We start from the raw sequence: 25243 nt of genomic DNA, 5'->3' as shown, positions 1-25243 counted from the left end.
AATAGCTGCCACCTTTTCCAGTCAGAATCCAGCAGTCCAATGCGAGGAGTGTTGAACTTCAGGTCCAGCACTTCCGAGTCATATTACTGTCCCTTCTACATAAGAGAGCTGGTATTGACATTGTCCGGGGTTGTCCAAGACTTGTATGCTGCACTCGGTCAAGACTACATCCAAGATAGCATTCTGTGGCACTTTCAAACAGAATGAAAGAAAATCCTCGTAGAATATTTTAGTTCTGTATGACAAAGTGGACAATTTCCAAGCTCATGGCAGTAGGCAATTTTGATATCTCTCATCAACATAGGAAAGGACCTAATGTGCTCCAGTAGCTACACAAGTTTTGTTTTAACAAGCTGTATCGGATAAATCCTGGAGCAAATTGTTAATCATTGCGTGCTCTGGACACTAGAGACAAGGCAGCTCTTTCAGCTACTCTCAGTGTGGGTTCGGGAGGTTCTGATTCACTGATGACACACTCTTACCCTTCTAGAGGGGACTATACAACACACTTACCTATGTAGACAAAACTGTATAGGAATAGATATGATAGCTCCAGAAGTGGGCCTTCTGTGGTCATCTGTATTCATTCAATCATTCTTATCGCAAAACATTTTAGGCACCAACTTGGTGAAGTTATGTCTCAAAGTTTTGAGCAGTTGAATGTGTCCTTCAAGGAAGTGTATTAAGTGTTACCCTCCTTGTAATAGCTATAACTAGTACACAGTCCATAGTAAGGAGTGGAGTGGAGTGCAGTGCAGTGCAGTGCAGTGCAGTGCTCTTTCTTGGGTTTCCAGTCTCTTTGTTTCTCTGACTCTTCAACAGAACACATCTCTTGTAATTCACAGTTATAAAGTGTTAGAAGAGTGTGCTGCAGAGCTGTTTCAAAGCTGTGTGTGTGTATACGTTTACCTCAGGGACCTTGTATGTGAGGCCTCATCTATGTTATGGGTGCACTGTGTTTGGTTCAGCTAAATCAACTTATTAAGATTGTTGATTCCCTCTGTAGTAAGGGGATCATACTATAATAGTCAGTGGAAGAAGAACCCCAACAGGTGACAGCACTGTTGCCAGATTTCAGCTGTGAGGGGCAAACAGTAGCAGGCATGAGTAATAGTCATCTATAGAGCTGCAACAACAGTGAAGAGTTGTCATAGAGACGTATACAAAATCACGTTATGTGACTGTTATAGGTATATGCGCAAAGTGGCCATACCAGTATATGCGCAAAGTGGCCATACCAAGTCCACTGCAACTGTCAGGGATCTTCTTTTTCTGACCCAGAGCTGCTCACGGGACTAGCCCCATACCTAGTCGTCATGCTGTGACTGGAGAGCCACCACTTACCATCTGGCTGCAAGTCCTCATAGTGTGTCAGGTGTAAGAGATCCTTGCTGTTCCAATTTTATTAACATAGCAAACCATTGCTTGCTGTATTATGGGATAAATCATCCATGATCAACAAGGCTATTTGGAATCTGTGTAAAGCACGGCCTGGTGGTGCTTCATATGTGACACATGCCAACACAGTTATCTGTTGGACATAACGGTTACTGGAGAGACACAAAATACTTCTAGTGCATATCCTTCAGTGCAGTGCAGTGCAGATCTCCATAGATTGTAATTTGACTTGCAGTATGTGCTTGTTTGCTGCTGCTGCTGCCACCACCACCACCACCACCACCACCACCAATATCATTGCTTACTTCATTTTTGAGCATTCAGTCCTGTACTTGTTATATCCTACTTCCTACATCTTTGCAGAAGTTTCCCCGTGACCTGGCTTAAACCCAAGCAGTTATTGCTTTTGAATAACAGCACTTTGTGGTCAGTTCACTCAGTTTTGTAGCTGTAGATGACATTTCAGTTAATAGAGTATTGAATAATGTTATTGACAGTTTGCTTGAAATATCCCTTTTACTGCCCATAGCACATATGTGCAGTAAGAGGAGGACACAGGAGCACTTTTTCATATTGCAAACAATTTTCTAATGTGAACTGAAAATGATAGAGCTCTTTAACTTTCAAAGAGTACAGTCTGTTCACCCAGATACTTCTGCCCCCCCCCCCCCCCTCCCCATTTTTCAGTCGGGGTTTTTCTTAAAGGTTTGGGGGAAATAGGCACCATGTTGTACCCCAGTTCTAGCAAAATAGCGCCAAAGGATGTCAAATCCTTGACTACAGCTATGTGTTGACATACACAACTGATCTTCCACCTGGGCTCGAAATCAGTACTCCCTTCTTTATATTTGACCAGCTAAGATCACATTATGATTTGAGACTATCTTCTTTCTTCAGTATTTCTGGTTTTTCATCATTTACCATTTTTCTGCACGCTACCATTCTGTTTTACCTGCCCATTCCTTAGTATGCTTCTAAGTTTAACATATTTTTCTAAAGAGATTTCTTTCTATTTTTATCAAACTTACTTTGCAGCTAGTTTTAGCCATTAGCTATTAGCCATTTTCAAGCCATGCATGATAAAGTAAGAAGATATCGTATATGCATAATTGGCTTGCTTTCAGTCTCACGCCATTGTCTTATAAATACAGTGTTTCCCCTTGTATATTTTCATAATATGCAGACTTAACATTGGTGAGCAACACTATTTTGTTACTTGTGTCTGATACGCACACACTGTCAAACTAACATCTTTTAAATAAACACATTTTTCACACACAGTTTGATGTTATGTATGTCAGACATTAACTGTAAAGCACTTGTTACACAGTTGCACTTGAGTGAATGATGTGCTGGGTGCATGAGGTGGTCCAACATTGTGATGTTAGCACCTATACTGAAACTTTGTATATGTACCACAGTGGCAGAGGATTCTGATGCTGATAATCTATATATGACATGACTTAATAAGTACTACTTGAAAATGCCTTACCTCCAAAATTAGTTTTGAAGGCAATACTCTTGCTAGTTATTTGGCTGGATAGTGGTCACACTTGCGTTTTTTGTTCTGTAGTGAAAGTAATCTTTTTGCTGCTTTCACATTGTTCCTCAGTTAACTCGTCGTCGTCGTTTCCTTCCGCCCAAAGACTGGTTTCACACTGCTCTTTGTGCTAGTCTATAGTCTGCAATCCTCTTCATCTCTTTATAGCTACTGCAAGTAACACCAGTTTGAACTTGCTTATCGTAGTCAAACTGTAGTCTCCCTCCACTGTTTTAACACCCACACATAACCCCATTACCAAGTTGAACATTACTTGATGCCTCAGGATGTGTCGTTATCAGTTGGTCCTTTCTTTCAGTCAGTTGTTCCATGAATATTTTTTCTTCACAACTTAGTTGATTTAAGTACTTACTGAATCTACCTATCTAATCTTCAGCATTCATCTTTATAGCTTCACGTTTAATAAGCTTATGTTCTCTTCTTATCTGTTCGTGTGTATTGTCTATATGTCAGTTGTGTATATTGCTGCATCCAAGACAAATACTTTCAGAAAAACTTACTAACACTTAAACTGATATTTGAATCAGTAAATCTCTCTTTTTCAGAAATGCTTTTCTTGCTCATGCCATCGTAACTGCCGTAACATGGTATATTTACTGGAGCTCAAAAATTGTTCTTAGCAATATTTATTAACATTTTTCCAATATACATAAATAATCCCACAATGTTATTTGCTTTTTCTCCAAACATCCGTTGTTGTTTTTGTTGGTCTTGCCAAATTCATAAAACTTAAATGTTCAGTTCAAATTTCTATCACTGTGCTCACACTACTCCCCAACCAGTAACAAATTTATGAATTCCTACACATGGTAAAGACAGTTTCATACAAAACATCAATATGACATTAAAACAAAACAATTATAAAGCATATTGGAAAAAAGAGAGAGATACGAAAACATAGAGTTCAAATATTATGAATGTGATAAAGATACAACAGAACTACAAAAAAACTTTTTATAGTGTCTGATGTGATCATTCATAAATTCTCCACAGAGATAACTTGCTCCAAGAATCAGTTTGGAAACCTTATAGTCTTTCCTGACTTCAATACTCAGATATTTGGCGGTGGTCCCACTGGGGTATGTTGTGGTTGGATATCTGTGGAAAAGTTTGGAAGATGTTTTCCTGATTCCCTTTTTTCCTGCAACACACAGGCTAGTTTTATGTCTGCCCACTGATACATTTCTTTAAATTTTCTCTCGATAACGAAATATTTTTCATGGCTCGCTGTGACAGGGAAAGGACCATCGTATGTAGGTTCTAATGTTTCTTTTTTAAACCCTAACACATTGCATGTCTCATATTTCAGGTCTCACGGGAAAAATACTGATGTGCTATTGTGAGCGTACTGGGTGTCAGACACAATGTTTGCTTTTGCAAATCAGATGCAAATGAATCAGGATCAATCTTCATAATTGGCTCTTCAAATAATTCACCGTGAAGTCTTCTAGTCTTCCCATATACCATCTGTGCAGTGAAATGGTTTGATATCTCTCGACTGCAGTGCACAACCTCAATACAAGACTAATAGAGATTCTGTTCAGTTAGAAACGTTATGGGTTGTGATTGCAGACTTCAGAGTTCTGTGTAGTCACTCAACTGTGCCATTGCGTTGAAGATGATACAGCGTTGTATGTTGAATTTTCATTCCACAAGCTACGCCCAAATTATTCAGCAATTGCCATTAAAACTGTGTTTCTTGGCCGGTGATTACCTGTGATTGAATGCCAAATCTTACAATCAAGTGCTGGTAGAAGCCTTTCACTAGTTTTTCGGCTATGATATCTTAGAGTGGTATGGCTTCCATCCAAGATGCAAAATGATCAGTAAAAGTTGGGCAGTAAGTCATGTCATTAAGAGGAGGCAAAAATCCAATGAGGTCAATGTGTACAACACTGAAATGTTCATCAGGTTCTAAAAATTTTTTGAATTGCAATTTTTGTGGCGAATGATCTTGGATCTCTAGCAGCTAACACAGGATTTAGTCCACTGTCTCTCATCGCTTTTTATGCTTGATCAAATAATTCCACTAGTTAGCAGTTCACTGTGTTCCTTATGCCAGGATGAGCTAAACCATGAAAATGGAGAAACATTTGATAACGAAAAGCTTGAGGGATGTAGGGTCTGATATTCACACTTGGAGTGTCACAGCACAGTCTTTTTTCCTGATAGAAATTGATACGACTTGAAGTTTAAGGAGTCTATTCCTGTTTGGAATTGCTGCAGTTCCTGGTGTTGCTCAACTGGCTCTTCCCAATTTCATCATAGTCCATCATTATTACCTCATAATTTCTGGATTGGACATCCACAGCAATATTGTCGTGGTCACTGACATTACAAATATCAGTTGAAAATTGTGAAATGTACTGCAGTTGTCTTTTTATCTGTTGAGGAGATGCCTTTCGTCACTTCGCTGAAAAGGAAATGTAAGTGGCTTATGATTATTGAAGATTATGAAGTCTCTTCTTTCCAGTAAATGCTTAAAGCTTTTTACAGAAAGGCAAATTCCCAACAGTTCTTGATCATAGGTACTGTAAAAATCCTGTGATAGACATGATTTCTGTGAAAAGAATGGAACTGGTTTCCTGTTTCCTTTTTCCAATTGTTGGAGTACAGAACCAACAGCAGCATCTGATGCATCTATGCATAGTGATGCATAGTTAGAAAAAGTCAAGCACAACATTTGCAATGTAATGTTTAAATTTCTTGAACATTTTTGTTTGCTTCCTCAGTCCACTGAATTTGTGTTATCCTTTTATTTTGCTCCCTTAATATAGTCATTCAAAACAGTTTGAGATTGTGCCACAATTATAAGATAGTGGTGATCATAATTGACGAGACCAAGAAACATACGGAGCTTATGGAGTTAGTCAGCTAACTTGTACTCCATAATTGCTTGCACTTTCTATTTCATTTACTTCCAAGATTGATTTTTGGATGTTAAATTGAAGTCCGTAATTAGACAAGCACTCTAGAACCAGTTTGAGATCTGCTCAATGTTCTTCAGTATTGAATAAAACAATTAAAATGTTGTCAAAGTAAGGAAACACAAAATCCACTGCGAACATAAGCTCATCATTGAATCACTGGAATGTTGAAAGTGCATTGTGCAGACTGAAACTCATTACATTAAATTCATACAATCCAAATAATGAGATTATAGCTGTGTTCTTACCTTCTTCAGAAATGGGTATTTGATAATAAGCCTTAAACAGGTCAATTTTAGAAATTGTTTTTGCCTTACAGAATACAGTGAAAATTTCCTATTCCAGGTACAGGATAAAGGTCAGGAACTGTTTTCATTTCACCATCTGTAATCTCCACAGAGACGTAGCAAGCCATCCTTCTTGAGTGCCATGGGAAGAGATGGCGTGGCCTAGTGATGCCACTGCCTAATGTGGATTTAAATTCTTGAGTATAACTGTCTTGCTCTAAGAAACATGGGTGGACCTTCAGTGGTATCAAGTATTCAACATCATATGTGATTTTGATGGGTACCACATTAGGTTATGGTAATCTGAATACTACAACAGTTGGCCTGTAAATTTTGTAATTTGACTCTTGTTAATTGTGACATTTTCTTCTGAGACTGACATGTCACCCTCAGAACTGAACTTGGTTATATAAGTATGGACATTTACTAATTATTGGAATTTATTCAAAAAATTGGTTCCCAACATAGCTTTAGTTATATTCGCAACAATAAATAGCTATTGAAATTGACGCTATATTTAAAAAAATGGCCTCAAATACAGATCTATTGATTTTCACAACAGTAAATGGCTATTGAAATTGACGCTGCGGTCCCAAATCAATATTAAAGATTTCAATCCCAGATTTAGGAATTTTGTTGCCATTAGCAGTATACAATGTATATGAGGATTAAACATTAACCTTTCGGTTAGCTGGAATAAAAAAAAAAACATCAGCCCCATTGTTAACTAAAAATTGCAATTCTGTTTTTTTGTCAGTTACAAATACGCAGGTTTTGTGGCTGTTGCCTTGGTTAGTAGAACTTGCCACTAATGCAATTGCTGGTCCACATTCTGTGTTCGGACTGTAGTCTGATTAAAATTACTTGGTAGTTGATGTGTGTTGCTTGCTGCTACAGTGTTGCCACATCCGGTGCTGGCTCCTGCGTGGTTATAGGTGACCACAAACACGCAGGTCACTTCACAAATGCTGTTAATATGTAATGAAGAGCAATGTTGGAAGTGGCTGCCACAAGGTATGATGGAAATGGGGGCTGCTGTGGCAACAACTGGTTGTAACTGACCAATGAGCGAAGTGCAGTAGACGACAGCTTTTGTAGCCCTGAATTTAAACTTGTGTCCTAACTGAACCACATACATGTGATTTGTAACTTATCCAAGAGAATAGCAATCAGCAATCTGCAGCAGAACTAAAATCACAATCAGTTTGTTCATGGCAGTTAAGGCTAACCTCTAAGAGCAAGCTCAAGACAGAAAACTTTCATAGTATGTATTGCATAGCCATCTTCTGCAGCAGAATTTCAGTTTCAGTAGTGATTTCTCATTGTCATTGGTTATCTGAAACTGTCCTCACACTGACTACACAGGGTGCTGCCTAACCAGCCAATGAGCAGTTCTGTCAGAACCTGGTTGCAAATTATAGGCAACACAAGCAGGAAAAAGGGAAGAAAAATAAGAGCAAATGGAAAAGTCAATAAAAAAACTCAATCCAGTGATGAAAATGACACAGCAAAGTATTATATATATATATATATATATATATATATATATATATATAAAAATCATTTAATTCAGTAAAAATAGTAATCAGACTCCTTTGATTAGATTTATAAAAACAAAAAAATTCACTGAATTTTACGAGATTCAAACCTTTGACCTCATACTAGTCAGGTTATGCACTAACCACTATGCTGTTTCCCATGACACTGCAAACAGCTAGAGAACAAGTGACTTTTGTCCCAGACATGATGACTAATTGACAATCTTAAAAAATTTGGCTTCACTCAGTGTCGTGCAAAGCTTACCTGATGTAAGCCATCTCGGGGGTGATAATAACTTATGAATTGCGTCTATCAAGTAATTTTAATTTTTTTATAGTTAAATTGAAGTACGTATTTTTCAGGTTTACAGTACCTGTCCAAACCGAAAATGGTAATAGCAGTACTTCGTCTTAGGGTTATATTTATTTTGAGACTTACATTGGCTATTATTATATCACCAGTCTAAGCTTGTATTGCAGGACCTGCCTTGACAACCAATTGACAATGCAGCTATGTGTTCCTTTAGCCCCAAAATTCTTGTCATTGCGTCATTCATTGTTACCAGAAAGTCTTATTGGTTATAAGAATCACTATTCATTATAAACAATTTCCTGTGAGGATTCATTTCTCTTATTCTATCAGCTATTATAGCAGTTTTTTTTCAAGCCCCTCTTCACTGACCTTTAAATCTTCCTTGTAGAATCTGGAAGTTTCTCTAGTCAGGGTGTTTTAAGAACATTTTCCGGCACACATACCCATGCCAATAATAAATAGCTAGGCTTTTGTTCTCTCAAATCAATTCCGGTGACTCGTAATATGCTTATTTTTGCTTACTTTGAATATATTTGGTTGAAATCTCCAGACCCCTCCCACCCGGGCCACTAATTTCGCTCCTGTGCCAACCTCTTTATCTCAGAGTCACCGCTTGCAACTTATGTCATCAGTTATTTGCTGGATGTATTCCAATCTCTGTCTTCCTCTACATTTTTTAAATCTCTACAGCTCCCTCTAGTCCTATGGAAAGTTATTCCAAGGTGTCTTAACAGATGTCCATTTATCCTTCTCTTCTTGTCTGTGTTTTCATTTCCGATTCTCGACAGAACCTATTAATTTGTTACCTTATCAGTCCATTTTATTTTCAATGTTTTTATGTAGCACCACGTCTCAGATGCTTCAATTCTTTTCTGGTTTCCCCACAGTCTGTGTTGCATGACCATGCAATACTGTGCTCCAAATGTGCATTCTGAGAAATTTCCTCCTCAAGTTAAAACCTGTGTTCGATACTAACAGACTTCTCTTGACCAGGAATGTCCATTTTGCCAGCCAGTGCTAGTCTGCTTTTGATGTCCTCCTTGCTCCGTCTATCATTAGTTATTTTGCTGCCTAGGTACCAGAATTCGTTAACTTCACCTACTTCCTGACCGTCAATCCTGATGTTAAGGTTCTCACTCTTCTCATTTCTGCTACCTCATTAATCTTCCTTGGATTTCCTCTCAATCAGTTTTCTGTACTCATTAGACAGCTCATGTAATTCTTATTCACTTTCGCTCATGATAGCAATATTATCAGTGAATTGTATCATTGATATCCTTTCACCTTGAATTGTAATTCCACTCTTGAACGTTTCTTTAATTTCTGTCATTGCCTCTTTGATATAAACAGGGTGGTCCATTGATCGTGACTGGGCCAAATACCTCAGCATCAAACAAAAAAACTACAAAGAACGAAACTTGTCTAGCTTGGAGGGGGAAACCAGATGGCGCTGTGGTTGGCCCGCTAGATGGCACTGCCATAGGTCAAACGGATATCAACTCCATTTTTTTTAAAATAGGAACCCTCAATTTTTATGACATATTCGTGTAGTACATAAAGAAATATGAATGTTTTAGTTGGACCACTTTTTTCGCATTGTGATAGATGGCGCTGTAATAGTCACAAACATATGGCTCACAATTTTAGGTGAACAGTTGATAACAGGTAGGTTTTTTAAATTAAAATACAGAACATAGGTAGGTTTGAACATTTTATTTTGGTTTTTACAATGTGATACATGTACCTTTGTGAACTTACCATTCCTGAGAATGCATGCTGTTACAGCGTGATTACCTGTAAATACCACATTAATGTAATAAATGCTCAAAATGATGTCCGTCAACCTCAATGCATTTGGCAATGCGTGTAACGACATTCCTCTCAACAGTGAGTAGTTCGCCTTCCGTAGTGTTGGCACATACATCGACAATGTGCTGTCGCATGTTGTCAGGCGTTGTCGGTGGGTCACGATAGCAAATATCCTTCAACTTTCTCCGCAGAAAGAAATCCACGGACGTCAGATCAGGTGAACGTTCGGGCCATGGTATGGTGCTTCAACGACCAGTTCACCTGTCATGTAATATGCTAGTCAATACTGCTTCAACCGCACGTGAGCTATGTGCCGGACATCCATCATGTTGGAAGTACAACGCCATTTCATCGTAACTTCTGCACTTTCTACTTATTTCATTCCTGAGTGATTTGTATTTCTGCATTCCTGAATTTCTCTGATCATTTTTGTATTTCATTCTTTCTTTGATCAACTGAAGTATTTTTTCTGATAGCCATGGTTTCTTCGCAGTTACCTTTATCATCCCATGTTTTTCTTCTCAACTTCTGTGATTGCCCTTTGTAGGGTTCTCCATTCCTCTTCATGTGATCTGCCCATTAAAGATATTCCGCACAGTAGTGTCTATAGCCTCAGAGAACTTACAGTGTATCTTTTCATTCCTTAGCACTTCCATGTCCTACTACTTGGTTATTGATTCTTGCTGACTAATCTCGTGAACTTCAGCCTATGTCCATCACTACTACATTGTGATCAGAGTCTATATCTGCTCCCGGGTATGTCTTTCGGAATCTCTGCCTGACCATGATGTGGTGTAACTGAAATCTTCCTGTACCTCCCAGTCTTTTCCAATTATACCTCTGCCCCTTATGGTTCTTGAACAGAGCATTTGCTATTACTAGCTGAAATTTGTTGCAGAACTCCTGTTGTCTTTCTTTTCTCTCATTCTTAGTACCAAGCCCATATTCTCTTGGAACCCTTTCTTCTACGCCTTCCCCTACAACTGCATTCCAGTCCCCCATGACTATTAGATTTTCATCTCCTTTTACGTACTGAATTACCCGTTCAATATCCTTATACACTTCATGTATCTCTTCATCTTCAGCTTGTGATGTCGGCATGTATATCTGAATTATCATTGTTGATGTTGATTTGCTGTTGATTCTGGTGAGAACAACCCTATCAGTGAACTGTATGCAGTAATACACTCTCTGCCCAACATTCCTATTCATAACAAACACTGATCCTGTTACACCATTTTCAGCTGCCTTGTGGGTACACATTGTGTGTCTTTAATGCATTGGTTTCCATTGTCTTCTGCATCATCATAGTATTGTTGATCATTGCTGATTCTTCTGCCTCCAAGGGCAGTTCCTGAATCCAAGGACAAGAGAGTGTGCTGACCCTCTGTCTGCTCCTCTGCCCTCTTTGACAAGGTCATTGGCAGAATGAGGATGACTCATTATGCTGGAAATCTTTGGCTGCCATTGCTGATGATTGGTATTGAAAATCTAAGTAGCGGCAGGGTTCAAACCCAGGATGGAGGATGTTTTGATTACTATCAAAGACGCTACCCGTAGATCACAAATACATATTCACTTTCATGCCACACATGATGTCAGAGATATTCTCGATGTGTTTTGGTTCTAAATGTGACACTAAATGATTAAATATAGTGTTTTCAGGAACAGTTTCACAAATACTGAACTGTGCCTCTACTTCATAGAACCATATTTCGGATTTTTCATTCCAAAAAGGAGGAATTTTAATGCTAACCTTATTTGCTTCCAGCCGATCCTCGGACATATTTCTGCTCGTCGCCATATCTTCTTATCACGTTGGCATCGCCAATCGTAGTTGCAGTAATGTGGTGTATTTACTGGAACTTAAAAAATTTTAGCATAACAATATTTGTTAACTGTTTTCAACATACATCGCCAATAACACAATGACACTTAGTTCTTTTGAGATGTCTTTTGTTGTTTTGTTGGTATTGTGAGCCTACATTTTATATCCTCTCTGCTTCATCCATTGTCATCAGTAATTTTACTACCCAAATGACAGAACTTGTCCAATACTTCTAGTTTCTTGTTCGCTACCCTAATTTCCTCAGCACTGCCTGATTTAATTTGGCTACAGTCTATTACCCTTGTTTTCATTTAATTATGCCTTCTGTTCAACTGATCATCCTAAGTACTTTGCCATTCTGATAGAATTACAATGTTGTTATAAACCTTAATGTTTTTATTTCTTCACTGTGAGTTTTAGTTCTCTTTACAAATTTCTTCTTAATTTCCTTCACTTCTTACCAGACAGACAGATTTTATAGTATTGACTACAACCCTCCCTCTTATGGGAATGGTCGAACTTGATATATTGAAACCATAGAGTTCTTCTTTTTACCTAAATTTCAGCTACCAACATGAACTGGAAGTTACTGAAATACAGTTGTATGAAATATTGCTTTTTTAATGGGGTTTCCACCCTTGGAATTTTCTGGTGTACAGATACTTAAAAATTACATTGTTCGTATGGTTTCCACATTTGGAACTGTCTGGTGTCGGCCCTGAAATCTGTCATTGTGGGATGCGGTGCTCATTTGTCGCTATTTCCATTGGATTGCAAGGCAGGCAACAGTTCTGTTGATTGAAAGCGATCATTAGATAATTAATTACTATTAGATAAACACAACTTACATTTAATCTATAATATTCCTTCCAAGTTGTTACGGAGATACACAAATAAATATGTGGTTTCCTATATGTCAAAATTAATTTCATATCTTGTAAATGTCACCAGAATGTAAAAAGGAGAAGTTCCAGATACATATTCGTTATGCACAATGGACATACAATTAAGGTTGACTTAAGACAGCCCTGCGAGTTTGTTTTCAGTCACTTCATTGTGAGTCATTTTATTTTCTGACCTGTTTCTTGATATAAGTTTTGTTGTTTTTCGTGAGGCAATTTTATGTGATTTTTTTGTTTATAAGCAGCTAATTCAACTCTGAGATGCAGTAAACTATTTTGTGCCTGTTAACTCAAGTTAATATCCTGACACTAAATGATTTTTTTCTGGCTTCAGAGAAAATCTGAAAAAGATGCACATTTAATTTCGTAATTTCTGATCCACCCCAATGTTGTTTTGCAACATCGTTTTTCAAGTTATGCAATTCACATTCATAACAGACAAAGTACATCTCAAAAAGTATTTACATATAAACATCTGTCTTATCAATTTCAGTTGTGTCTCTAGGAGATGGTTGAGAATTAAATGTGACATTGTAGTTGAAGACTTTTCCAGAGTATAACTTTCTTCAGTTTCTTTTAAGAAAACTGAAAGGGAATTTCTGTCCAGTAATAATAAGATGGACACTTTTACCAGATACTGTGCACCACGCTCACCGTAACAGCAGTTAGATCCAGGGGTGCTCACACACACACACACAACTTCCAATTTCTGTCAGCTGCGGAAATTTAGTATGAAGGCTTTCTCAACCATTGCTTGTCATTCATGTCCTTCATCTATTATGACAACACTCTTGTATCTGTGCAGATTGCCAGTAACCTATTGTTCCTTGTATTTTATCCCTGTACCTGTAGAATTATGACATTGTCAGAAGCTTGCTCTAAATCCAAATGTTATAAAAATTGGGTTTGGCCTTTCTTCAGAGTATTTTCTAAGACAAATCACAGGATTATGTTCCTACATTATTATTTTAAATAGAAACGAAACTGATCTTTCCAGAGACCAGCTTCCACCAGTTTTTTTGTTCTTCAGTTTTTGCAGTCATGACTCATTAAACTGATGGCTCTGTAATATTCACACCTATGAGTGTGTTTGTCTCCTTTGGGATTGGAATTATCACATTCTTCTTGACATGTAAGGGAATCTTGCCTGTCATGGGAGTTGTGTATCAGGTGGAATGGTTTTGTCATATGTTCTGTCAAGGTTTCTGACAATTTGGGAGAATGTTGTTTGCACCAGTTGCCTTGTGTTGACATACATCAGTCAGGGCTCTGTCAAAATCCTTCTTGCAGTCTCATATCTCCCATCTGATTGCCATGTGCTTTCTCTCTCCTTTCCATAATATTGACAGCAAATTTATTTCCTTTCTATAGTCCTCCTAATATTCCTTCCATGTTTCCGCCTTCGTTCTTTGCTTAGTAATGGCTTGCCATCTGAACTCTTGATATTCATATATCTGCTTTTTTTCTCCATTTTGTTATAGGCAACATCTGATGTTTTGCAATTTATGATCTACCCTCGAAGAATCTATGTTTACTTTTGTGCCTATACTTTTAACATAACTTATAAATATTTGGAAGAGACGTATCTGTAGATTATGAATACGACTGGACATCAGCTGTACAGTTTATTAGTGACTCATGAAAATTTGTGTCGGACCAGGATTTGAACTAGAGATCTCCCGCTTATCGCTAGTGGTCACCTTAACCATTTCAGCTATTTGTGCACACCACCTGGACTGACCCAAATCTCTATATGTCATTGTGTACACGTCCTGTACTTGCACAATTGCTGTGATTCCTGCAAGGGGCCTGTCTAGCTATGAAATACAGTTTTGCAGTGTACACATAGTAATGTGGAGTGTCCTTCAAATGTGCATACTTTCATATCTGAAGGACACTGCATATTGCTATACAGACACTGTGTAATACAAGACACTGCAAAACTGTATTGAAAATATTTGATTTCATTGTGTGTTATCCCACATGCATTGCTTAATCTTTCAAAATAAATCTTTATCAGTAAAATTGGTAGATGAAGTATCTGTCATGATATCAGTGCTGTGCAAAGCATTGTTCTCATGTGACAGACAATTTTCTGATTCAGTCTATATTGATTTTTAAAAGTTGCAGTTTTGACACTTTTTATTTGATTACTTGTAAAATTTTTATGCTATGTTGATTACAAATGCCAAAACCAGCATAAAATTTCAGATAATATAGGCCCAAGTAAGAAACTGTGGAACACAAGTCATCTCGTAAAATGAAAACATAATTTGAAAACAGATCGGGATTGATTGATAGAGAGAGAGAGAGAGAGAGAGAGAGAGAGAGAGAGAGAGAGATATTTTTCTATGATCGTGCAATTTGAATCTGGAATTGGATTCGTGTTCATTATGGGGAACACGATGCCTCAAATAAACATTGTTTCTGTTACATTTGTGTTAGTGAATATTATTATTTATTGGCAGTTCTTACAGTTTGTTAGTGGATTTTTTTATATGTGATTGCTGGTGTGATATTTAATTTAGTTACAGACATTGGAAACCTGGTAAGTTGAGTTTTAAGCATTTAATATGCAGAATTTTGTGTGTTGTTAATTGGTTTTATTTGGTGTTATTAAATTTGCTCATTTGAAATTACGGACACTCCATGAATTCGTTGTATTACATAATACTATTTGAATGCAGGTAACTTACTTGGAGGACATTTTACAGATTGCATTCTCACTACTAGTTTAAATCAGCTGTCAGAATGCTGTCTAAATATCTGTTGTATATATAAATATGTTTAAGTTCCCCTGTTAACTTTATAGGCATGAAATGTTAAACCACTTTCTCTATGCATATCAATTGATTGACTGTCTGCTTTTACTTACAGCACCTTTAATTTCACTTTAATTTCACTGGCTTGTTACTTACAAATAACTGAGAATGCTATCAACTGACTATTAGTGTTATATTTATGTCCTAGAAGAGCTACACCTGATGTGTTGAATGTGTAGAGCTAACACAGTAAATTTAGCATTAGATGTGTCAGTGTTCTCACGTACCCTATCACACGATATCTCCCTTGCATGGTGCTTTGCATGAACTGCAGTTTGTTGTGTTGCAGATTGGCAGTGAAAGTGCACAGAACACTGAGGGAATTAAGTTTGAGACGGTGAGTGATGCTTTATGGTGTAATTTAATAACATGCTACAACATATAGATTACTGTGTTATTCAATCAAAGGTGGAGGGGGATAAATACTAAATGGCCACAATTGCGTCATTCTCACAAGTCTAATTGTTCACAATTTTTTCCTCTTGTAATACCTGTTGTTACTTAAGGGGTATGCAAAAATAACATTTACTCATAGCGTTAGTATTTTACTCATAGAGAGGAGTATCATTTTTTTATGTGTGGAGTTCGCTAACTAATTCATTTGATACTTTAAAATCTCATCTTAGAAATTTTATTTCAAAAGGAATTGATTGCTACCTTTTGAAGTGTCTGGTTAACTTTAACTTTTGTTTATTGAAATGCAAATGTGCAGTGAAAAAACAGACACACAATTTCCAATGTATGACATACAGTATTACTTAATGTTTTTGTCTTTTTGCTGAAAGACCTAAATATGCTAGTGAAATACAGTATTACATTGTGGTTTTGCCTTTTTGCTGAAAGACTTAAATATGCTACATATTGTGTGTGTGTGTGTGTGTGTGTGTGTGTGTGTGTGGGTGTGTGTGTGTCCACATTTCAGTGTAGCTTGCTTGAAAGTGTAAACTTGAATTATGATGCACTACCGTCTAATGTCTCGTGTAATCCTTCCCTTGTGGCTTGTAGCTTATAATATTTTAATTAAACTAAGTTTCTTGCTCTGTGCGAGAGTTTATTTACAAGAAGAATTATTTCCTGAAACTAAATGCATTATATTGTAGCCAGAGTATTTACTAGTTAATAAGAAATGAAGAATGATATGACCATTTCTACATTCATAATGTTGCACTGGCTTCTTAACAAATTCAATTTTTTGTTATCTGTCTTCCAGGTGTAATTTTATACTATTTGTTTTCCATATCATCCATTGTTATCTCTTACATCCAACCTTGGCACTTATTAAAGACCAGCACAGAAAGTCATGGATGCTAAATCATATGCTTCCTTTGTTTCTTGAACATTGTGGAATTCAGGTAGAGATCCTACCACCTTTCTGAATCTTTTTACCATTATGTTGTCCCCCACCCATCTAGTCTTCCATTACGACTATAGCTACTTCAGAATTGTTCATGTTTTTAACAACTGCCATGCATTAGTCTCTTGTAGAACTATTAGCTCCTGTAATTGTCTTTTGTGATAATACATTTTCTGGCTACTGTTATAGTGTTTCCTTATGTGCATCTAACCCCTTTGTAACACTCATCTTTCTAAACCCATGTGCTACCTCATCCTCAGTGAGGATTACTTTTTCAAGTGGGTCACATGCCTTTGAAAGTTATGTGAGAACACCAGTTCCACTTGTATGTTTTACACCATGTCGTTACACTGTAGTAGGTGTCTTCCAGTCACTAAAAGATAATTTATTCCTACTTCAATGATCAAATTCAAGTAATTCAGTCATCATTATGATGGTTGGTCAGCATATTGCCATAACCAAGTACTTCATTTCTCCCCTTACATTGGCATCATTTTGTACACTCTTGCACCCTTTACAGAATGTTGTGCTATATTGTACGCATTATCTAAAGAAGGTGTAGAGTTCCATAAAATGTTCAGCTGCTTCAGTTTTGATTATAATCCAATTAAAATTGCTTGATAGTTTGATACCTCTTGGGTTGCAGCTGGTTTCCTCCTATCACAGTGTTCAGTGACATGCCTGAACTGTTTGCTGTAGCCAAATTCCTGCAACAATTGGTCAGTTTCCTTCCAATGCTTGCCCAGCTTTCTTTCTTGATGTGCTTGGATCCCAAGTTACTCATCTGGCACAATTTACTACTTCATCACACATGAGAATCACACAAAAAAAAAAAAATACAATACACTCAAAAACTGCTAATAAAATACACACATTTTACATGCATCCCTAACCAAATGTTACTGGGTACTTCTGGACAAGACGTGATTCAGCATCACATACACAGTTATCATAATCACAAAGATTGGCTTGCGTTAGGTAAGATTTGTAGAACATTGTGTGAAACCAAATGTTTGAAGCTTGCAGTGTCACCACATTTTAAAACTACTTCACAAAGTGTGGCATAGCACAATGATTAGCACACTAACATGACGTGTGGAAGGTTTGAATCCTGGCAGGCATAGAGAATGTTATTTTATTTTTTTCGCTAAATCTAATCAAAAGTATATATTATTTTTATTCAGTAAATGTGTTCAAATGTAATTTTTTGTTTGCAATACTTCGCCGTGTCATGTTCATCATGATATTGTGTTTTTTATTTGCTTTATTTTTCTTCGCATTGTTCTCTTTTGGTTTGAAACATGCGTGTATTGCCTGTAATCTGCAACAAAGTGCCAATGAGAACTGCTAATCAGTTGGTAGTGCGGCAGCTCATCTAGCCAGTGTGAGGATAATTTCAGGTAACCAATGATATCAAGAAATTAGTTTGCCTTTAGCACTGAAACTGAATTTTTTCAGTCTTGAGTTTGCTCATAGATGTTAACTTTTATTAACATGAACAAAGCAATTCTGATTTTAGTTCTGCCGCAAATTGTTGACCACTGTTTTCTCGGATATATTGCACATTAGGAGGTTGTGATGGACTAAGTTTAAATTCAGGGCTACAAAACACGTCTGTCCCACAGTTTAGCCATTGGTCACTTAAAATCAGCTGTCGACAGAGCATCTCATGTTTTCGACGTACCTTGTGGCAGTCACGTCCAACATTACTCGTGTTGCACATTGATCCCATTTTTGAAGTGACCTGTCATATGTTTGTGAGTCACCCATAACTGAGCGGTAGGCAAGAGACAACATGGCAACTCCGTAGTAGCAAGTGCAGACGTCAGCTATCAACTAATTTTTATCAACCTGTAGCTATGATTTCTTACATATTACTTATATCCATGCAGCAGCGGCAGACAACAACAACAACAACATTACAGTAGATTTGTTTGAAAACATAAATTCACTTGCAGCATCTTTATGCACTATATACTAACTTTATACTGTATTTACTCGAATCTAAGCCGCACTCGAATCTAAGCTGCACCTGGAAAATGAGACTCGAAATCAAGGAAAAAAATTTTCCCGAATCTAAGCCGCACCTGAAATTTGAGACTCGAAACTCAAGGAAAGAGAAAAGTTTTAGGCCGCACCTCCAAATCGAAATAAAGCTGGTCCATTGTAATATGAGACACAATTTAGGTCGAATGAATGACGATACAGTTACAGTAATTTGGTTCGAGTCGTAAGCTTAGCAGTTAAGCTTTACCAGGTAGCCATTGCTATGCGTCAGGCGCTCCGTCCGTATTTATACGGGTACCCTTCCTTTTTCATGTGCTTCGTGTGGTTTGAATCGATTGCTTATTTTACTTTGATCTGATAAGTGCCGTTCTCTTTGTTATAGGTGTTTACGTCACTCTAGCTGAAAATGCATACTGAACTGTGTCATGCATTGTTTGTCGCATTCTGATGATGTGTGTTTACGACCTGTCGCCGCTCGCGGCACGGCTTGCTTTTGTGCGTCCTACTGCCACTTACAATTAAAAAAAAAGAGAGGAATTGTCTCATTAGCGAAACAATGGCAAGAGACTGCTATTTGTTGTTTCTTACACTGCTGCTTTCTTTGATAATGATCAACAAGAACCAAATAATAGACTGCGTATGATAGATGATGTTCTGAACGCGAGTTTAGCTAAAAAAAAAATTTCTCCGTTTGAAAATCTTTGCAGACGCCTCTTTTGTACATTACATTCTGCACAGAAGTTAGTGATCTTAGATTTAAAAATCTATTCAACTGCCGTGCTTCATTTCTGACTGTATCACTATTAGGCATAAGAATAATACGAATATACATGACATTATATGTATATTCTTCCGCGTTTGCTGTTGTCTCGCACTAGTTTCGTAGTTTATTAGGCAGACAGGATTTAAATGAGATAGCAGCAAACACGAAAGAATACATGGCAAAATGTTTATATTCATATTATTCTTATGGTGACGAGAATACTGCATGTGATTCACAATTCATAAAAGTGCCTATTAGCAACCATCTCTTCTCACAGGGAGGAAAAAATTCAGAACGTAGAGTTGGCCATAATGACAAACATCCCAAACAGTCTTGTCAGTCAGATTTTCGTAGTATATTGAAATGCTGCTGTATTCGAAGATGAACAATACGGAATTTGTATTTATTTTGTTGGATAATGTATGATAATGCAGTGGTCGAAACTTGGAGCGGAGAAAAAAAGCTCGTCTTCCACCTTCCACCCCCCCCCCCCGGCACAGAGGTTTTGGCGCCAGTATTTATGTGTATGCCTGGAAAGCATGCCTGTGTAGCGCTACATATTTTCGACGGCAGAAGTTAGTTGTGAAAAACTTCCGCTTACTTTGCACTCGATTCTAAGCCGCAGGCAGTTTTTTGGATTACAAAAACCGGAGAAAAAGTGTGGCTTGGATTCGAGTAAATACGGTAGATACCATTCCCTTACACTTAAATATGTATTACATTTTACAGAAGAAAATATCACTAAATACAAAGTGAAAATTATTTAAAAGACTTACATGTGTGGACCACAAACAATGGTATTTCTGAAGAGCTTAATGTATATACCTCACGTACCCATAATGTTTTGGCAGATAAATGTAGCTGTAGTAAATATTTAAGGATGAGAATGAATGACAGTGAAAGGACCGAAAGAATAACATGAGAAGTGTTGTAACACAAAAAAGAATTTGATGATCGTGGCATTTGTCAATGAAATAAAAGGTGCTGTCCAAAATTTTCGGGACTGGTGCTGCCCTCTGTTGAAAACATTACCTCTTGACTAATGGTCACCATCACCCTTGAAGTAGTTCCCATCCGCACGTACACACTGGTCCCAGTGCTTCTGCCACTGGTCAAACATTTTCTGGAAGTTCTGTTCTTGAATCTTCACTAGAGTGTCGAACCGAAGGCCTTTCAACTTGAGTTGCAGTTTTGGGAATAGTGTGAAGTCGCAATGCGCCAAATCTGGCAAGTATGTTGGATGGGGTACAACCGCCATGTTGTTTTTTGCCAAAAAAAAGTCCTAGTGAGTAAAAGGGCGTGTGACAGGGCACATTGTCGTGATGCAGCAGCCAGTTCCCTTGACGCCAAAGTTCAGGCTGTCGTCGCCGCACGTTTTTACGGACCCATCGCAAAATGTCACAGTAGTACGCGGAATTGGGTGGGATGAATTCTTTGTGAACAATTCCCTTGGTATCAAAGAAAACATTGATCCGTCTCTTCACTTTGCTCTTCACCTGTCATGCTTATTTGGGTCTCGGAGAGCCCAGGCTCTTCCGCTGGTACGATTGTTGCTTTGTATCTGGGTCATAACCGTAAATCCAGCTCTCATCGCCGGTGATAACCCTTGACAAGAAGGTTGGATCATCAGATGCGGTCTGACGAAGGTCCGTGCACGCTTGAACATACTGTGCCTTCGTAAAATCGCCACACACCAAACACGGAGTGTTCTGGAAATCACAGTGGACACACAACACGTCCTTCCAACTTAATGCCACTCCACTCACTGACTCACCGGATATGCAGCTCTCGCCACCTTGCGGTGCAAAGATCTGTTACTCCTACATTCCAGATGGCAGCACCAGTCCCGAAAATTTTGGATTCCACCTCGTAATTGGGGCAAAATGAATTTTTTAATGTATTTTTCTTTTCCCCGTGGAATACTGTGAACACTTGCGTGTTGCTAAATAATGTGGACCAGTTTCTAGTAATCGGCTTAATTGTGAGCGAGCTGTAAAGTATTAAATCAGTGAGTGGGAGAAAAAAAGTGCAGCAAGTAAATGGCATATCATTAAACAAGCCTTATTTAGCAGTGTGTGTTCGTAGAAATGAATTATATAGAAATGAACCATACCAAATGCTGGAAGTCTTTAAACACTGACATACTCATGTGAACCAGCAGCACTTTCTGCAGTTTTTGTAAATCATAAGTGACCATCAACCCATTTGGCTCTGTGTGAATTTAACAGATTTTGGAATAGAATTTTCTTTTTTATACGTTGTAAGTCGTGACTTGAGTTAAAGAGCTCAGATTTGCTTCCATACCAGACTATGATGCTTTAAGATTGAGATTTGCATCTGTTCCAGTGGGGGGATGCAACATCAGAACACTTAAAGAAAACTGTTACCTGTTGTATATTGCATCAAACTTGGATAAATACAGGAATCAGTTTCATACTAACATTTTTCTTCCACTAGAATATTATGAAAACAATAGATTGCCCACTATGTAGGGGAGAAGCTGTGTCGCCGACGGGCACAGCAAAAGACTGCTATACATTTGAGAGCAAAGTCCTTCTTCTAAAGTAGGGGGAACACACACACACACACACACACACACACACACACACACACACAAATGCACATGCAGAAGCTCAACTCAACACACGTGACCATTATCTCTGTCATTGTTCAGCAAGTGACATCAGAGATACATAGAATGTTGTAGGAAGGATAAGAAGAGAATTGTAAGAAAAAATGTGATGGAAAAATAAATATATCAAGTCAGAACAAACAGTGGAAAATTCAAGATACAATAACGACAATATTGTGAAAAGGACAGACTGCTACTCACGATATAAAGGAACACTGAGTCACACACAGACTTAACAAAGGAACTGCTATACATTTGCACTTTCAGCCACAAAAAAAAAAAAAAAAAAAAATAAATTCACTCAAGCACAACTCACACACGCATAACCACTGTCTCTGACCTCTGAGGGCAGATTGCAAGCAACTCTGTCTTATGAGAGAAGCGATCTATCAATTGGGGGGGGGGGGGGGGGGGGCAAGGAGGGGGTTGGGTTGGGATGGGGATGGGGAGAGATAGCAGAGTAGGGATGAGGGAGGCTGTAGTGCTGCTTGTGAGAGCATGTATTGATATGGTGGGTGCTCCCACAAGCAGTCACCTCTACACTGCTACCCCTTCCCCATCCCACCCCAGCATCCTCCTCGACCGCACCGCGAACATACTGCTTTTCACATCAGGCATAGTTGCCTGCAGCCCGGCCTCAGTGGCCAGAGGGGCAGTGGTCGTGTGTGTGTGTGTGTGTGTGTGTGTGTGTGTGTGTGTGTGTGTGTGTGTGTGTGTGTGCCTGCCTGCCTGCCTTTCTGCACATCTGGACCTTTGGCCAGAAGCTCAAATCTACAGCAGTCTCTTTGTTGTACATGTCTGCAACTGTGTCTCCTCTGTATGGTGAGTGGCAGTCTATGATTATTAGAGACCGGAAAATGTAGCATCTATTTTTGTTGAAAGTCGCATATATTTTCTTTGTTTGTAAATGACTAGACACACAAATTTAATATGCTGTCATGCTGCATGAGTGAAGGCAAACAAATTATTAGTTCTTTAAAATTGACTGGTGAGAATAGTTATTATTGGGAACTTTTTGACTGGAATGTTTGCTTTTGGAGAATCTTAAACACTTTTTTCTTCCGAAATGGCCTTTGCTTCCAAAACTGATTGTTCTGTTGAAAAGCAGCAGCATTTTCCCGCCAGTTACGTGAATGTGTCTTCCTTATAGGTGTTTCTGGGCATCATTTGTCTTTTCCCGCCCAATTTGAAGATTAAAAGATCTGCAGACTACTAATTGTGGCATTTCGTGGGACTTTCATAGCCCTAAGACCCATGCTTGACAATGCTGCCGGTATAACTAGCAAGGCACTTTGTATAGAAGTAGAATGGAACATACAACAACTCAATTTTAGCATTAGGGGAAGAATTACGGCACTGTCGTAAAACTTTACAGGTTCTGTTTCCCAATCGCTATACTGCAGAGGGCGGGCGCTATAGACTATAGTCACTGATGGCCGCGAGTGTAAACGAACTAGAATTTTGACCGCCACATGAGGAGGAGCAGTGTGGGGAAACAAACCCCACCTCCATTTCGCTGGGCAGCAGCCTACAGCAGAACTGACACATTATCACAGGGATGGCTGATCTCTTCTGGTGTTCTATGGATCATAATTGAAAGCCGTGATGGACCAGGATTAGTAGATTCAGTTATTTCAAAAGAAGAAAAGAAAACAACGAGCAACACACAATGCAAAGCGTTTGGGGATGGCTATCTTTTGAGCTTAAGGTAACAAACAAATGTGTTTCTTTCTTGTAAAATGCTAGGTCCCTTGGCTGAGTGCTACATTGCATTATGTGATGTGTACGTTAAACACACCATTCATCCATCCACAATTAGCATGGTGCCAGATCATTGAGCGCATTGATAAATCATTGAGTTTGTACACTTCAGTTTGCTAGTAGGTTCATGCACAAATTATCTTTCCAAAGTGGGCTTCGCCAGATGATGTACAATGCCAGTAACTGCTTACATGTTCGATATTATGTGCAGAAAATAAAACTATTTCAAACTATCTCTGATTAATAGCTCGTCTAGATAAAATTCACTGTGAAACAGCATCTATTAATTAATTTCACATTTTCGCATTTTGAGGCAGAAATAACATCTATTTCACATTTATTGCAAAATGCGAATTTTTCCGGCCTCTAATGATTATCATAATATTGTCGCTATTCCATCCTGGATTTTCCATTGTTAGGTCTTCCGTGATATATTTATTTCTCCGTCGCTTTTTTTCCTCATGATTCTCTTATTAACGTTCTATGTATCTCTGATGCCATTTGTTGAATAATGTTCTAAAAATGTTTTCTTTTGACCAATTTGTATTGTTTATTTGTCTTACCACAAACCATTCCTTGAGATTTGAGAAGTGCACCTACACCTTTTTTGTACTTTCTTTGTTTTACATTCCTAGTAATGCATTTGCTTCCTTTTGATTTCAGTATTTGCTGTGCCTTTTGGTCTACTTGCAATTGCAAAGTTAATTATGAGCAGCCTGTCGCTACTACCCAATTGTTCCTTGTTATCATATGTTGCCCCACCCCTCTCTTTCTCGGGCCCTTGTTGTACAGTAGAGAATTGAACATATGGTTGCACCAAGTTAATAATGGTTCTGGAACAAATAAAATACCTAAAGAGCCTGTATCACTTTATTTAGCAGTTCTACTCTATACTATTGACAACAGTGATTTAGTCATTATGTACCTGTTTCAAAAGAGATAGTTGGTTTTTAAGTTTTAGGAAATGTTTGTGCCAAGTATTATCTAATTTGTTTAATACACACACTGCTGTGCAACTTGAACGAAACTTTGTAATGAAATTTTTGTGACTAGAAGTTGACTTTGGCTACATAGGTTTTATTTTTAAAATTTTATTATGTTGGATTAGTGTTGCACCACATGCCTATCTTCGTTGACACACTGTAAGCATCATTATGTCACGTGAGTAATCTGTAATACAGCTACCATAATGTGTAAATACTGTTGTTTGTAGTAGATGTCTTAAAGACTGTTTCTGTGATGTAACAATACTTACAGTGTAAATATAGTAAGGAAAGCTCTGGTAGAATATAAATGATTTAGAAGTAAAGGCTACCAGTAACCAAATGCAGAAATGTTTAA

The 25243-nt window shown here is 38.0% G+C and overlaps 1 protein-coding gene across 13 annotated transcripts in view; it reads left to right on the top strand.

Annotated features, from left to right (window-relative positions):
• LOC124622653 (protein polybromo-1) overlaps positions 1-25243 on the top strand; it is a 336599-nt gene that overhangs the window by 272731 nt on the left and 38625 nt on the right. For 11 of the 13 annotated variants that reach the window (XR_006980668.1, XM_047148440.1, XM_047148439.1 and 8 more), the window contains one exon: positions 15675-15722. The exons of the other annotated variants lie outside the window; for them this stretch is intronic. Coding sequence is in view for 10 of the 11 variants with exons in the window: in XM_047148440.1 (XP_047004396.1) it covers positions 15675-15722 (48 nt within the window). In the remaining variant the exon portion in view is untranslated. The remainder of the gene's footprint in view (positions 1-15674; positions 15723-25243) is intronic. 13 annotated transcript variants of the gene reach the window in all.

This window comes from Schistocerca americana, chromosome 7 (assembly GCF_021461395.2).
Source record: "Schistocerca americana isolate TAMUIC-IGC-003095 chromosome 7, iqSchAmer2.1, whole genome shotgun sequence".
NCBI classification, from domain to species: domain Eukaryota; kingdom Metazoa; phylum Arthropoda; class Insecta; order Orthoptera; family Acrididae; genus Schistocerca; species Schistocerca americana.
Note: the sequence above shows the minus strand (reverse complement) of the source record. Positions and strands in the feature narration are given on the sequence as shown.